Source organism: Cucurbita moschata, unplaced genomic scaffold, assembly GCF_002738365.1.
Source record: "Cucurbita moschata cultivar Rifu unplaced genomic scaffold, Cmos_1.0 Cmo_Scf00008, whole genome shotgun sequence".
Lineage (NCBI taxonomy): Eukaryota > Viridiplantae > Streptophyta > Magnoliopsida > Cucurbitales > Cucurbitaceae > Cucurbita > Cucurbita moschata.
In genome coordinates this window covers 892,769-904,427 of record NW_019268524.1, presented here as the reverse complement: position 1 = coordinate 904,427, position 11,659 = coordinate 892,769, and the positions used below count along the sequence as shown (strand labels likewise).

Here is an 11,659-nt window from a genome sequence, read left to right as displayed (position 1 = left end):
CTGCTTTTTTTTTTTTTTTTTTTTTTTTGTTAATATGGCGGTTTATTTTCATTGATCGGCCCGTTTTCTTGGATGCTGTTTTCGTTGTTATGCAATGCCCTAAGTCGTTGAGTTTTCGAATCGATACGGAATTTTGCAGGATCGGAGGATCGGATTGGACGTATCGTTTTCAAAGAAATCCTGATTTCTAGCTGAATTTGGGTGCCATAGACTTCTTCTAATCTTTCGATACAATTTGGTATCAGTTTGAGGGGCTGCAAGGTGTTTGTGAAAATGCCTCAACGAGATTGGCATAAGAATCCGAAAGGAAAAGAGAATATGAGTTCTGGAGGAGGAATCGCCGCTTGGAATGTGTTTGACAATGTGAAGACCACAACGAAGACGCCTGAAGCTCTAATCGCGGAGATCAATACTGCAATTGCAAATCTCGAATATGCTCGATCAACCGCCTTCTTAGAATCTCCAATTTCTCCCACTCCACAAGATAGGAGCTCTGGTGTGAGCTCAAGTACTCAGTATGATGCACGAATTGCAGATGAAGCGTACAAGGCAGGGTGTGCGGCATTGGCTGTTGGTAAACTCGATGAGGCTCTTCATTCGTTGAATGTCTCTCTTTCGAAATGCCCGCCTGAGAAATCCTCTGCTGTTGCTAAGCTTCAGTCTCTCATCTCTTTGACGTCTAAGCAACTTCAGATCAGATCTTCCAATTGTCATGAAATTTCAGAAGATTGAGCACCCTTGATCTCTCCCCCCAAAAATTTTCATCTGGGAGCTGAATCCCTCTCGTTCCTCGATCATGTTTGTCTGTGTGAAATAGGCTAAATTTATGATTTGGTGGTTGTTTAAGACGCGTCAATGTATATTAAGAGAAGAGTAGGCCATTAATGCATGGACCATCAGAATTAATCAATGATAGATATTGACAGGTACAAGCGTTTTGTTCCACTTATTCATGCTGATCCTCTTCATTTTCCTTTTCCATCTAATCTTATCCTTCTTTCATCTCTGAAAATCCCACATGGTTGCACCGGATTCCAATAACCCAGAGTTGGAGCTGGAGCTGGAGCTTCTCCCTTACCTTCGAGTCTATAAAAATGGCGTCGTCGAGAGGCTTGTCGGGACACGAGTCACTCCGCCGGGGCTTGATTCTCTAACTGGAGTTGACTCCAAAGACATTACTATTGTCCCCGAAACCGGCATCACCGCTCGTCTTTACCGACCAACTGCCGTCGAACCTCCCCGTAAACTTCCCTTGGTTGTTTACTTTCACGGCGGTGCGTTTCTCATAACCTCCAGTGCTGAACCTATTTACCACAACAACTGTCTCATCCCGCTCGCCGCAGCGACCGAAAGCGTCGTCCTTTCGGTGAATTACAGATTAGCGCCGGAGCACCCTCTCCCCGCCGCTTACGAAGATTCGTGGGCCGCGCTTCAGTGGGTTGCTGAACAGTCCAAGACCTCCGGTGACGAGGCCGGCCAGGAGCCTTGGCTTAAACAGCTAGTCGACTTTGAGAAGGTATTGTTAACTCAAATCACTCGTGGGACTCAACACATTTCTTTTACACTAACTTTCGTTTATCTGTGTTCTCGCATCTTTGAAGGGCTTAGCTTAAGGGATGACCAAAATAAGTTCTAAAACAGAAGTATTTAAAAAAATTTCCATAATCTTAAATTAGTTGGAAAAATTCTCAAATATATTGTTTTAATATGAAAAGTAACATAATTTAAACACTTTTTTTAAGATATTCCAAACACAAGATCGTTCCCTTTAACGTTGTCTAAATTTCCATTAAACGGAAAAATTCAAGCTTGTACAAAAGATTGTCCTTGCCACTACTAAACTAAAAAAAAATCTATATGTTCATATGTGGTTTAGAAATTAACTTTAAGTATGTAAATTATTACATTTATTCGCGAACTTATTTATTTAAGAATATAGGTAAATTAAATAAATAGGTCTAACAATTTATCTATATTCTTTTGAACAGGTGTTCTTGTTAGGTGACAGTGCCGGAGGAAACATCGCACACCACATGGCCCTACGAGCCCAAAACTCCAATCTTGCTGGGAATTTCAAAATTCGCGGAATCGCTCTAATTCAACCGTACTTCTGGGGCGAGGAACCCATCGGCTCAGAGATCACCGAGCCTGAGAAAAAGGCTCTAGTGGACAGTTGGTGGAATTTCGTGTGCCCATCTGACAGAGGAAACGACGATTTATTAATCAACCCGTTCGCCGACGGATCTCCGTCGGTCGAGGGCCTCGTGGGCGAGAAGGTGGTGGTAATAGTTGCAGAGAAAGACATACTGAGGGACAGAGGGATGCTTTACTATGAAAATTTGGTGAAGAGCCACTGGAAAGGGAAGGTCGACATTTTTGAGACGGAAGGAGAGGATCATGCTTTCCATCTCCTCGATCCAACTTCCGAGAAAGCTAAGAGACTTGTAAATCGTTTGGCTTTGTTTGTAAATGAAGACTGAGCGTTGATAATGGAAGTCCAAAAATTGAATTCATGGCGGATTTACTGTTTAGGTGGAAAGAATTCAAATCTCTTAATTGATAAAAATTTCATGACATTCATTCTAACATTTTGAATCACCAAAAGCTGTCCTGTAAAACACGAAACCACCTCTAGTCCAGAATATTGAGAGTCACATTATGATTCAAAGGAACCCCCTTTACAGAACTTCTCAAATTATCCTTCATCCTAAGATCCAATAAAATATCAATGTTATGAAAATAAAAGCTAGAAAGGGGTTCGTAGCTATGGAAGAGTTCGAACACCCTTTTGCTTGATTAACAGTTCACAGAGCTCACAACCACTTCCTGCAGGGGAAGTGCCATTCTTCAACGAACATAGTTTGATTAAAACACAACCGTGTCGAGCATCGTTCCTAATGTTTGTATGATGTTTGATGACATCAAATTGGAGACATGTTCTTCCAGGTGCTTCTTAGCATCTTGTCTTCCCACATTTGCAATTGCAAGTTTCTCTGGTGGCAACTCGTCTTCCTCCTGCACCGCCTTGTTGTACTTAATAGCCAAGTTCAGCATTTCCTGCATGGTATACACCAGAACACCATAAATCACGAACATATATGCACAAGGAAATCTACCCACAGCTGTGTGCAATTTTACGGCAGTGAAAAGTGAATTGACAAGATATTTTCTTACGACCCTTTTTTATTAGATCATCGCTCTTTACGTTGTCAAAATTAACTTTTGTGATTGACATAAGTACAAATAGAGTGCCATTGAATTGTTTGGCAATATGCAGGAAACTTAATTTATTTAATGTTGCAAGTAGAGATGCAACCTTTAGAAGGTTAAAAAACATTTGCTTACCTGGACCGTCTGCTCATTAGTTTTCGAGTGTGTGTCAAATCGTCGAAGTGTTAGCCCATCAGTCCATTTCTTCTTGTGAAGATTAAGCAACATCTTCTCTTCAAGCTCATTCTTCCTATAGTTAATTGCTATGGAGTAATAATGGCGATTCAATCCATGGATTAATGCCTGAAAAGGATGGAACAATAAAAGTCAATAGATTGAAAGCTTGAGTTGACTTAATTGTATTTTGCTCAACACTCACTTGAATAGATGGTTTATTAAGATGGCCGAGGTTTGATGTTGTCTGTCGTGGTTCTTGGCCAAGCATCATTGTCTGGGGATTAATTAAACGAAAGGCATCGATAACCACCTTCCCCTTGACACTTTGGATTGGATCCACAACTACGGCAACGGCTCGCTGATTAAGAGCTTCAAAACTCTACCAATGACAATGATAATGAAAATGAGTGCATTTCACATTTTAATCTAAATTGCAAATAATTTAGCAAATTGCTCAAGTCAAGCTAAACAGATAACTTTATTACACTTCTTTTTTGTAGCTGGAATACAAAATAACAAAAACCCTGATAAATAAGAATACATTATACAATAAAAAGAAAAGATATTGTCCCTCTATAAAGATTAAACGATACGATGATAACAATAATGCAAAATGGAGGCTTTTCTAGAACCACAAACCTGTTGAGTATTGATGTCAACACCAGAGAGCCAACATCCAAATCCAGGATGAGAGTGATACCATCCTACAACCATCTCAGGGCTGAAGACAATAATCAGATAGTTGAAGGAAAAGGGCGGCAGAAGATATAAGTTAATAATGAGTTCAATACGAGCTCCATATGCTAAACTGGGCTAAAGTGACTGTTCAACTGAAGCAATAATAGTTAAAAAATAAAAAATAAAAATACTACTGGATTTACGCCATGTTACCTTATTGGGAAGTGAATGTGATGAAATCAGAATAAAACTAGGAGGGAATGGGAATAATTAAACCCTAGTGACTAATCTTGACTGCAAGTGAAATCAGATTCAAATTCATATGCTTTAACAAGACGGTTAGGGCTTTTGAATCAATAGCTTGCTTCCTCTCTTCATTTATTTTTCATTTAAAGTCATTTCTAATTTGGAATAAGATTAAGATAACATTTGGATATAAATATAAGCTTACAGGTCAGATGCAATGTACTACTACAGCCACTTGAAATGAAAAGAAAAATTATAACAATATCTTGGTGTAAACTGTCTAATATTTTTATCTCCTATAGTTATATCTCCCTCATTGCAAATTGGGAAGGTCTTTTGTAAAGATCATGGATTATACATCCCTCTTGTAAATTTCACTCATCAATGAAATTGTCTCTTATAAAAAAAAAAATAAATAAATAAAAAAACAAAAAAAAAAAAAACCCAAATTGAAGCTAAGAAAAAAATGGCCGGAAGAAGCCAAGAAAACGGGGAGTTATTCAAGCAAAACAAGGGGCACAACCAAAAAAGAAAGAATTAGAGAGTGTTGCTCCAAGGAAACGGGAATGGTATTAAAGTTAAAAATGAACTGAGCCCACATTCAGGAATTCATTCCCTAATAGAAGTAAAGTGTTGGAATCAGAATGAGACATGATTCTGATGCAGAAAAATGCACTTAATTGTATAAATAGGAAAGAAAATTGCAGGACAGCCAACTAAACTCCCTCCAAAGTGCATGAGCAGATTGTTCAACTGAGAAATTCACATCAATAGATCTTATTATTGGCCTAGAGTTCAAACATCTCAAGATCCTATAAACATTTCATTAGCATAATCTTCAATGAAATTTAAGTAAGCCTATGTAAGTTTTATGCTAGCATCAGATCTCAAACAACTGAACTTTTTTTCAAAAACCAAACTCGCACAGGACAGCACAAGGCGTCCCATACACCACAGGCAGCAAGCATCGACATACAAATAAAAGGGAGCATTTTGGCAGGATCTAAAATTTCATTTTCAGCAACTTAATCTATAAGATCTTCTCTCCAGCAAAGATAGTGATTAGAAATCCGAATCAATATTCACAGACATTCCAAAGTAAAGAAAACTACCGTCCAGTTTGTTTAAGCATGTCGAGCATATTGGTCTGGAATACATGATCAACAGCTTCAACACTAACACCAGTACCACTTTGCGGCATAGCAAATACATCGACCACACGCACGGTGTACTCATCAACAAATTCCCCCAACATCAGACCCATCACCTCCATGGGAACCCCAGCTCTTCCTATCATGCACATTACAGCAGAAAAATTAATATGAAAACTTCACGATCTTAATTACCACTAACTAAAAATACACCGAACATCCTAAACCTAAAACCAAGAGTCCAAATTCGTTGATTATATAGAAGGGCAGAGTCGATGGAACCCTAAACGGTAACTTTGTAAACGATTTTCAACAAAACCGAAAGAATAAGATCCAAACAAATAAAAACAAGTGAAATTTTCATTTCGAATAGTACCATGTTTGAGCATCTTCAGAAGAGCGAGCGAGGAGATGTAGACCTGCTCCGACGAATCCAGAGTGGGCGAGTCTGGCGGCGGGTGCCCCAGTGAACCTCCGGCGCCGGCGAACATTCTCTGCAATCGCTCCATTCCAAAAGTTTTCCCTCAGCGTCGATCTTCCCGTCAGATGAACAAGCAAGACTCGAACTTTTCTTTCGCAGCAAGACTTCCCTCGTCCAGTTCTTAAAAATGGCGATTTATGGAGGTGGAAACACGTTAAATTACAATTTTACCCTTACTACCTTTTTTTAGTAATAAATTTTAAATTTTTATTTTTAATAAATATATTAAAATATCATTTAATCGATATACTTTTTTTAAGTGTTAAGTAGGCCTCAGCTTTTGTAATTTGACCCAAATGCCATGCAAAGCCCACCCCAGTATCATGCTATCAACGCCAGGCCCCAGGCCCGCCCTTCATGACAGGTTAATTCTAGTAATTCCCGCGAAGGTAGATGATATTTCAGAACAAAATTCGTAAACCTGACCGTTTCTGCGCCTTAGCCGTTGCCGTTGCCGGAGAGCGTTGCGCTGCAATCTTTTGAACTAATTCTTCAACTATGCTTCTGTTTTTTTTTGCTCCTCCTTCCTAGGTTCTTCGTGACCTTTGTTGATTTGTGCAAAGTGTAGTGACTCGTAAGATGAGGTTCTGAAATGGAGGTGCTCTGAGGCTGTGCTGCTTGGATTCAAATCATTCTGCTCCTTTGCATTCCACCACTGCAACGTGCACGGGCTCTACTCCTCCGGTTCTGAAAAGGAGGAAGAGGTACAGGAGAGAGCAAAGGCATTACTGAGGAGTTGAGGTTCGTCGGTATGAGGCTTCGGAATGTTAATGGGGAAAAGTTATCTGGTGATACTGGGGATTCATCAAGTGAAGATGGAGTAGAGGAGAAAGATGACGGAAATTTGGTGTTGAGCGATGATGATTATGATGAGAGCGGGGATGGTATAGAGACTTGGCAACCGAGCTTGAAAAGATGTCTTAAATATTTGGCTGATAGTAAGTTCATATTCAGCACTGTGGAGAAAATCATTGATGAACCTAAGCAACGTTGCTTGTAAGATTCCTCCCAGCATTTTTCTCTTCGAGATTGTTTATATTTCGTTTATACCATGACGATAGGATGCATGATAATGTTGGCGACCAATATTAGTTTCTGTGACTGTAGAGACTTGTGTTGTCAGGTGTTAGATAATTGGTTGCATTACCTCAGTGTTCATTGGGACTTCATGTGCTTCTGTTGTTACTATTTTGTTCCTTCATACTTGTGACAAAGACACACGCCTTTTAATCGTTGCAAACATCATTATGCTAATACATACACACATATGTTTATTCCTATCAAAAAGTTTCGAGGTTCTCAGTTAAGTTCTTGTTTAAGGATGATCAGACAGTCACTGTTCCTGTGCCTCTGGTTGCTTGTTATTCCCCTTAATTCTATTCAATGCCTCCTGGTGCTTGCTTCAGGATATCTCTGATGCTCTCTAGTTTACTTTCAGGCTCTTGGTTCTTGGTTAAGGCCGTAATCTCTTGGAGCGACCTCTATGGTTCTTCCACTCCTTTCGATGGGAAGAAACCAATGACTTTTTTAAGATTGTATTTAGCTATGGTCTAAAATTGGTGCACATTAAGCAAGGAGTATGTAACTTTTCGACTTTCTTCATTGATCAGATTGCATTCTTCTATGCCTTAGTTTACATTGTGTTGGTTTCTTGTGCACCTATGTTCACTTTTATAATTTTCCTTCTCGAGATACAGTTCTGAGATTCTTATTTTAAAACAAATCATTATAATTCGTCAGTGCACAAATGCTATGGCGATTGGAGAAACAATAGCTGCCGGACATTTGAAACTTTTTTGATTGTCACGGTTGTCCAAATGGATCTCTTGTTTACTATTAGGCATTGTTTGATAACCATTTTGTTTTTCGTTTTTTATTTTTTAAAATTTTAAAATTACATTGTTAAGCATTACTTTTACTTGTAGTTTTCTTGCTTTATTAACTGCGGTTTACAAACAATTTAAAAAGCCAATTCAAATTCTGAAATTGAAAGAGGTAATTTCTAAAACCTTGATTTTGTTTTTGAAATTTGGCTTGGAAGGTGAAAAACTTACCAAAAAATTGTGGAAAAAATAAGTATAATTTTCGAAAACAAAATAGTTATCAAACAGGTCTTAGTGACTAGTATTTTAAAAAATAATTTAGATTAGTATAAAGTTTTTGATGTATTGATTAAAGGGTTAACGTTTACGGTTCGGTGACAGTTGGTGTTCAGTTCTTTTTTTCTTTTTTTCTTTTAAAGACTGAAAGCCAGTATTTTGATTGCAGATAGTTACTTCAGAAAATCAGGGTTGGAACATTCAGAATATCTTGCAAAGGATCTAAAATGGTTCAGTGAACAGGGTATTGTGATACCCGAACCGAGCAGTCCAGGAGTTCCTTATGCTGAGTATCTGGAGGAACTTGCTGAGAGGAGTGCCCTTTTGTTACTTTTCCATTACTATAATATATACTTTTCACATATAGCAGGTGGCAACAGGTATGTGAAGTTGCTTTCACAATGTGATGCTACTGTGATCTGAGATAACAAAGTATTTATTGTATTACCTCTTCTCTTAGAACTTTTTATTCAAAGATGAGTAGCAGCCTTTCTCCAAGGAAAGGAGGTGCCTCTGTCTGTGATCTGAGATAACAAAGTATTTATTGCATTACCTCTTCTCTTAGAACTTTTTATTCAAAGATGAGTAGCAGCCTTTCTCCAAGGAAAAGAGGTGCCTCTGTCTGTGATGTGCTATATGAGTCATGAGTTATAAACCAATCCTTTGGCATTCTTTATATCATAAATAGTGATTGAGTTGTGGCTTCCTTCATGCACGAGACGCCAGAAAAGAAATAATTTATCCTAAAACTTGTTACGTAAAATTTTAAAAACATGTATGATGTAATTGCCTGTTATAGCTGATAAAAAATTTGTTATGATTTATATTCTTTTTCCGAAGGATTCTGATAGACTCGTTGAAGGTAGAAAGCTTGAATTTTATACATGGGCAGGGGACGTAGAAGAACTGCTGAAAGTGCTCGTGAGAAGCTTAACATGCTTGGAGAGGTTGATTTCATAGAATATAGAATATTTAGTAAATTGCATTTAGTTAGTGATGTCTTTAGCTTCTGCTTTACCATTTGCTAACCCTATGCAGCTATGTGGATGCTAATGCAGCACTGATCTCGAGATGAGAAAAATAAATGCTCGAGAGAAGCAACCTAGTCATTCCGCATTTTGGGAAAGATAGTTCGTTTGTTTATCATATGATCAGCTATTTTAAGTGATATGATTTTGAAGGTGCTCCCGGTAATGCAGCAATATTATTTACCCTTCTCATATTCTATTTATGCCTTTGTTTCATACATAAGTTAATATCCTTTGTCTTACATTCTCATTAGGCACAAGACTAGAATATCAAGGGGCCAACAAACTGGTAAAGTACACGTTTATTCACATGGTTATCATAACTTTACATCCTCAAGAAAATGCATTAATGTTTGATGCGAACTACCATCCTTTCTATTCATTGTTGCTCATCTGTTTCAATCTGCAGTCTTCCTCTTTCCATCATTAGATGTATTACTGTCCTCTGGCTTGATAGATACCTCCCAACATACCGACACACTCTGAGTAAAAGTTCAAAATTTTAGATAGCCGAGTATAGGAATATAGGAAAAGGGTAATTGAAAGCAGTGGTTATTCCTTAATCATTTACAACTTAGTTGTAGGTAATAGAGAAGATTGATATGTTCAATAAGTATTTATCTTTTAAAAAAAGTATTAGAAAATTACCCTATGACCTTTTCACAAAAAATGACATAGTTCTTGCATTGGTGATAAGTCCCATTGACTTTTATAATTATAGATAGAGTGGTAAGATCAATGGCAAAGGAAGAGGAAACAATTTGAAAGTTTGGTTAAGACAAATGAATGATGAGAATAAGCTGAAGCAAAACGACCTTGCTTGAACAGATCATTTTGGTGTCATTGAGTTCTAAAAATAAGGTGAAGCAAACTTTCAAAGTAAAATATGTTATTAAGTTTCCAAAGTTTGACTTGCAGTCATTATAATTAGTTACTTCCTACGAGGCTTGTAGTAAATTTGATAACCAACTAGGATGTGAGCTATATCTTGAGAATGTCTACAAAATCAGTTGCCTCAAAATAAGAAGAATTGTCTATAAACTTACAACGCTACATTAAAGAATCAAACTAATTTGTACATAACAATGATTTCTAAATAAATAGTAAGGCAGTCCGCAAAATAGTATAAAATATCTATAGTTAAAAACTTGAAACACTCTACCGTACAATATCAAAATAATTAATGCTAAAACAAGTGGAAAATATGAACTTTTTATATTATTTAGTTAAAAACTTAAACGTGAATTGCATAATTATGCAACAGGGTCGTTTGAATTGGAGGAGTTTTGTTCGATTGAGCTATAATGCTTCTATATTGAACATATTTCAATTCATGAAAACCTCTAGTTGAAGGGAGAATATTTTTCTCGACTCTGTACTATTCGAGTATTCTTAATGGGGGTATTCCATATGAAAAGCAGTCTCCAAGCCAAGTATTTATCATAACCTCATGCTTTTATTTTTACGTTGAAATTGTATTTTTAGGTTTTGTCACACCCTTCCCCAACCCTTAGTGTTTGATGCCTTACAACACCATTAATTTGGGTTAGCTGATAGCTCCACTATTCACTTCGAACTACAACTTGGAATGTACTGTCATCCATTTAACATCGATTTAGATGGTGCTCAAGTTTTTTCTATCAACATTCTAGCCATATCATCTTAATCTTTGCATCTAATAATTTGTCTTTTGATTAATCCCAAGTGTTGTGAAATTAATGATTATATATAAAAACCACCTCATTATTGTCAAAACCATTTATGGTCTTGTAGAAACTGATGTATGAAGAAAAATACGAAGGTAAAACCATCAATGGTAATATAGGTACATGGTCTACAATCTGAATCTGAATTACACACGATAAGATTTATAATAATTTTTCCCTCGTTATTCTTGGGACATTTTCAATATTTTTTGGAACTTTTTCTCCAGGGGTAGGGCTTGACAATGCTCAGAAAATGGTTCTCTTTCAATCGATCAAAGTTGCGATGAATCTACAGGGCTGCGCTCATTCAGAGGTTTTGATACTCTGATTGGAAATGAAAAAGAGCAGTGATTTTGGACAGTGGTGGCTGCTGAAGGCATGGAGCCAGTGACCTTCCCCAACTTGAGGAGCTAACCCCATTATTTTCAACATTCCATCAAATGCCATCAGGTACACATTCTAAAGTACTTGAGAGAACCATTGGATACATTTGACTTGGCTTTGGTGGGGTTTGAAGCTTTCTACACCTTCCTTTTTCACATATATATATATATGCATATTTTTTTTATATTTCAAATTCACCATCATTAATGCGCACTTGGTCAATTAGTGGCTCAACATCGTTCAAGACAGTGACACATTGACACAAAATAAACTTGGCATTATCACTCTTGATATGGTGCAAAACCTATCGAGAAGATTAAAGATTAGGTTATAGATTTGTTTGTGTTTTGTTAACTATTTTTTGCTAATATTTTTGAAAAACCCAATATGAAAACTGAAGTGGTATTTTTTTAAAATATATTTATATTTTTGAAATTTAACTAAGAATGAAAATATATATATATATATATATATATATTTTTTTTTTTTTTTTTTTTTT

The 11,659-nt window shown here is 37.0% G+C and overlaps 4 protein-coding genes across 12 annotated transcripts in view; 3 read left to right on the top strand and 1 right to left on the bottom strand.

The window, feature by feature from the left end:
* Window positions 1–929, top strand: part of LOC111446352 — a 1,814-nt gene extending 885 nt beyond the window's left edge. The window contains exon 2 of the mRNA XM_023085136.1: window positions 140–929. Coding sequence (XP_022940904.1) covers window positions 274–732 — 459 coding nt within the window. The 5' untranslated portion in view covers window positions 140–273 and the 3' untranslated portion in view covers window positions 733–929. The remainder of the gene's footprint in view (window positions 1–139) is intronic.
* A 4-nt stretch (window positions 930–933) lies between these two features.
* On the top strand, window positions 934–2,729 carry LOC111446350 (probable carboxylesterase 2). Its single transcript, XM_023085134.1, has 2 exons — window positions 934–1,516; window positions 1,989–2,729. Exons 1-2 carry the CDS (start codon window positions 1,019–1,021, stop codon window positions 2,478–2,480), a joined length of 990 nt encoding a protein of 329 aa, XP_022940902.1. The 5' UTR covers window positions 934–1,018; the 3' UTR covers window positions 2,481–2,729.
* LOC111446351 (26S proteasome non-ATPase regulatory subunit 14 homolog) lies at window positions 2,614–6,056 on the bottom strand. The gene is made up of 6 exons (XM_023085135.1): window positions 5,839–6,056; window positions 5,424–5,601; window positions 4,027–4,108; window positions 3,590–3,766; window positions 3,346–3,513; window positions 2,614–3,057 (listed from the first exon to the last, which is right to left on the bottom strand). The coding sequence occupies exons 1-6, from the start codon at window positions 5,969–5,971 to the stop codon at window positions 2,866–2,868; spliced, it is 930 nt and encodes a 309-aa protein (XP_022940903.1). The 5' UTR covers window positions 5,972–6,056; the 3' UTR covers window positions 2,614–2,865.
* A 266-nt stretch (window positions 6,057–6,322) lies between these two features.
* The window catches only part of LOC111445877 (probable inactive heme oxygenase 2, chloroplastic), a 7,806-nt gene continuing 2,469 nt past the window's right edge, over window positions 6,323–11,659 (top strand). For 3 of the 9 annotated variants that reach the window (XR_002710932.1, XR_002710934.1, XR_002710931.1), the window contains exons 1-6: window positions 6,331–6,939; window positions 7,382–7,520; window positions 8,212–8,989; window positions 9,081–9,232; window positions 9,325–9,359; window positions 11,004–11,226. Coding sequence is in view for 2 of the 9 variants with exons in the window: in XM_023084403.1 (XP_022940171.1) it covers window positions 6,695–6,881; window positions 7,382–7,463; window positions 7,535–7,646 (381 nt within the window). In the remaining 7 variants the exon portion in view is untranslated. The other 6 variants (XR_002710933.1, XR_002710937.1, XR_002710935.1 and 3 more) reach the window with 6 other exon arrangements.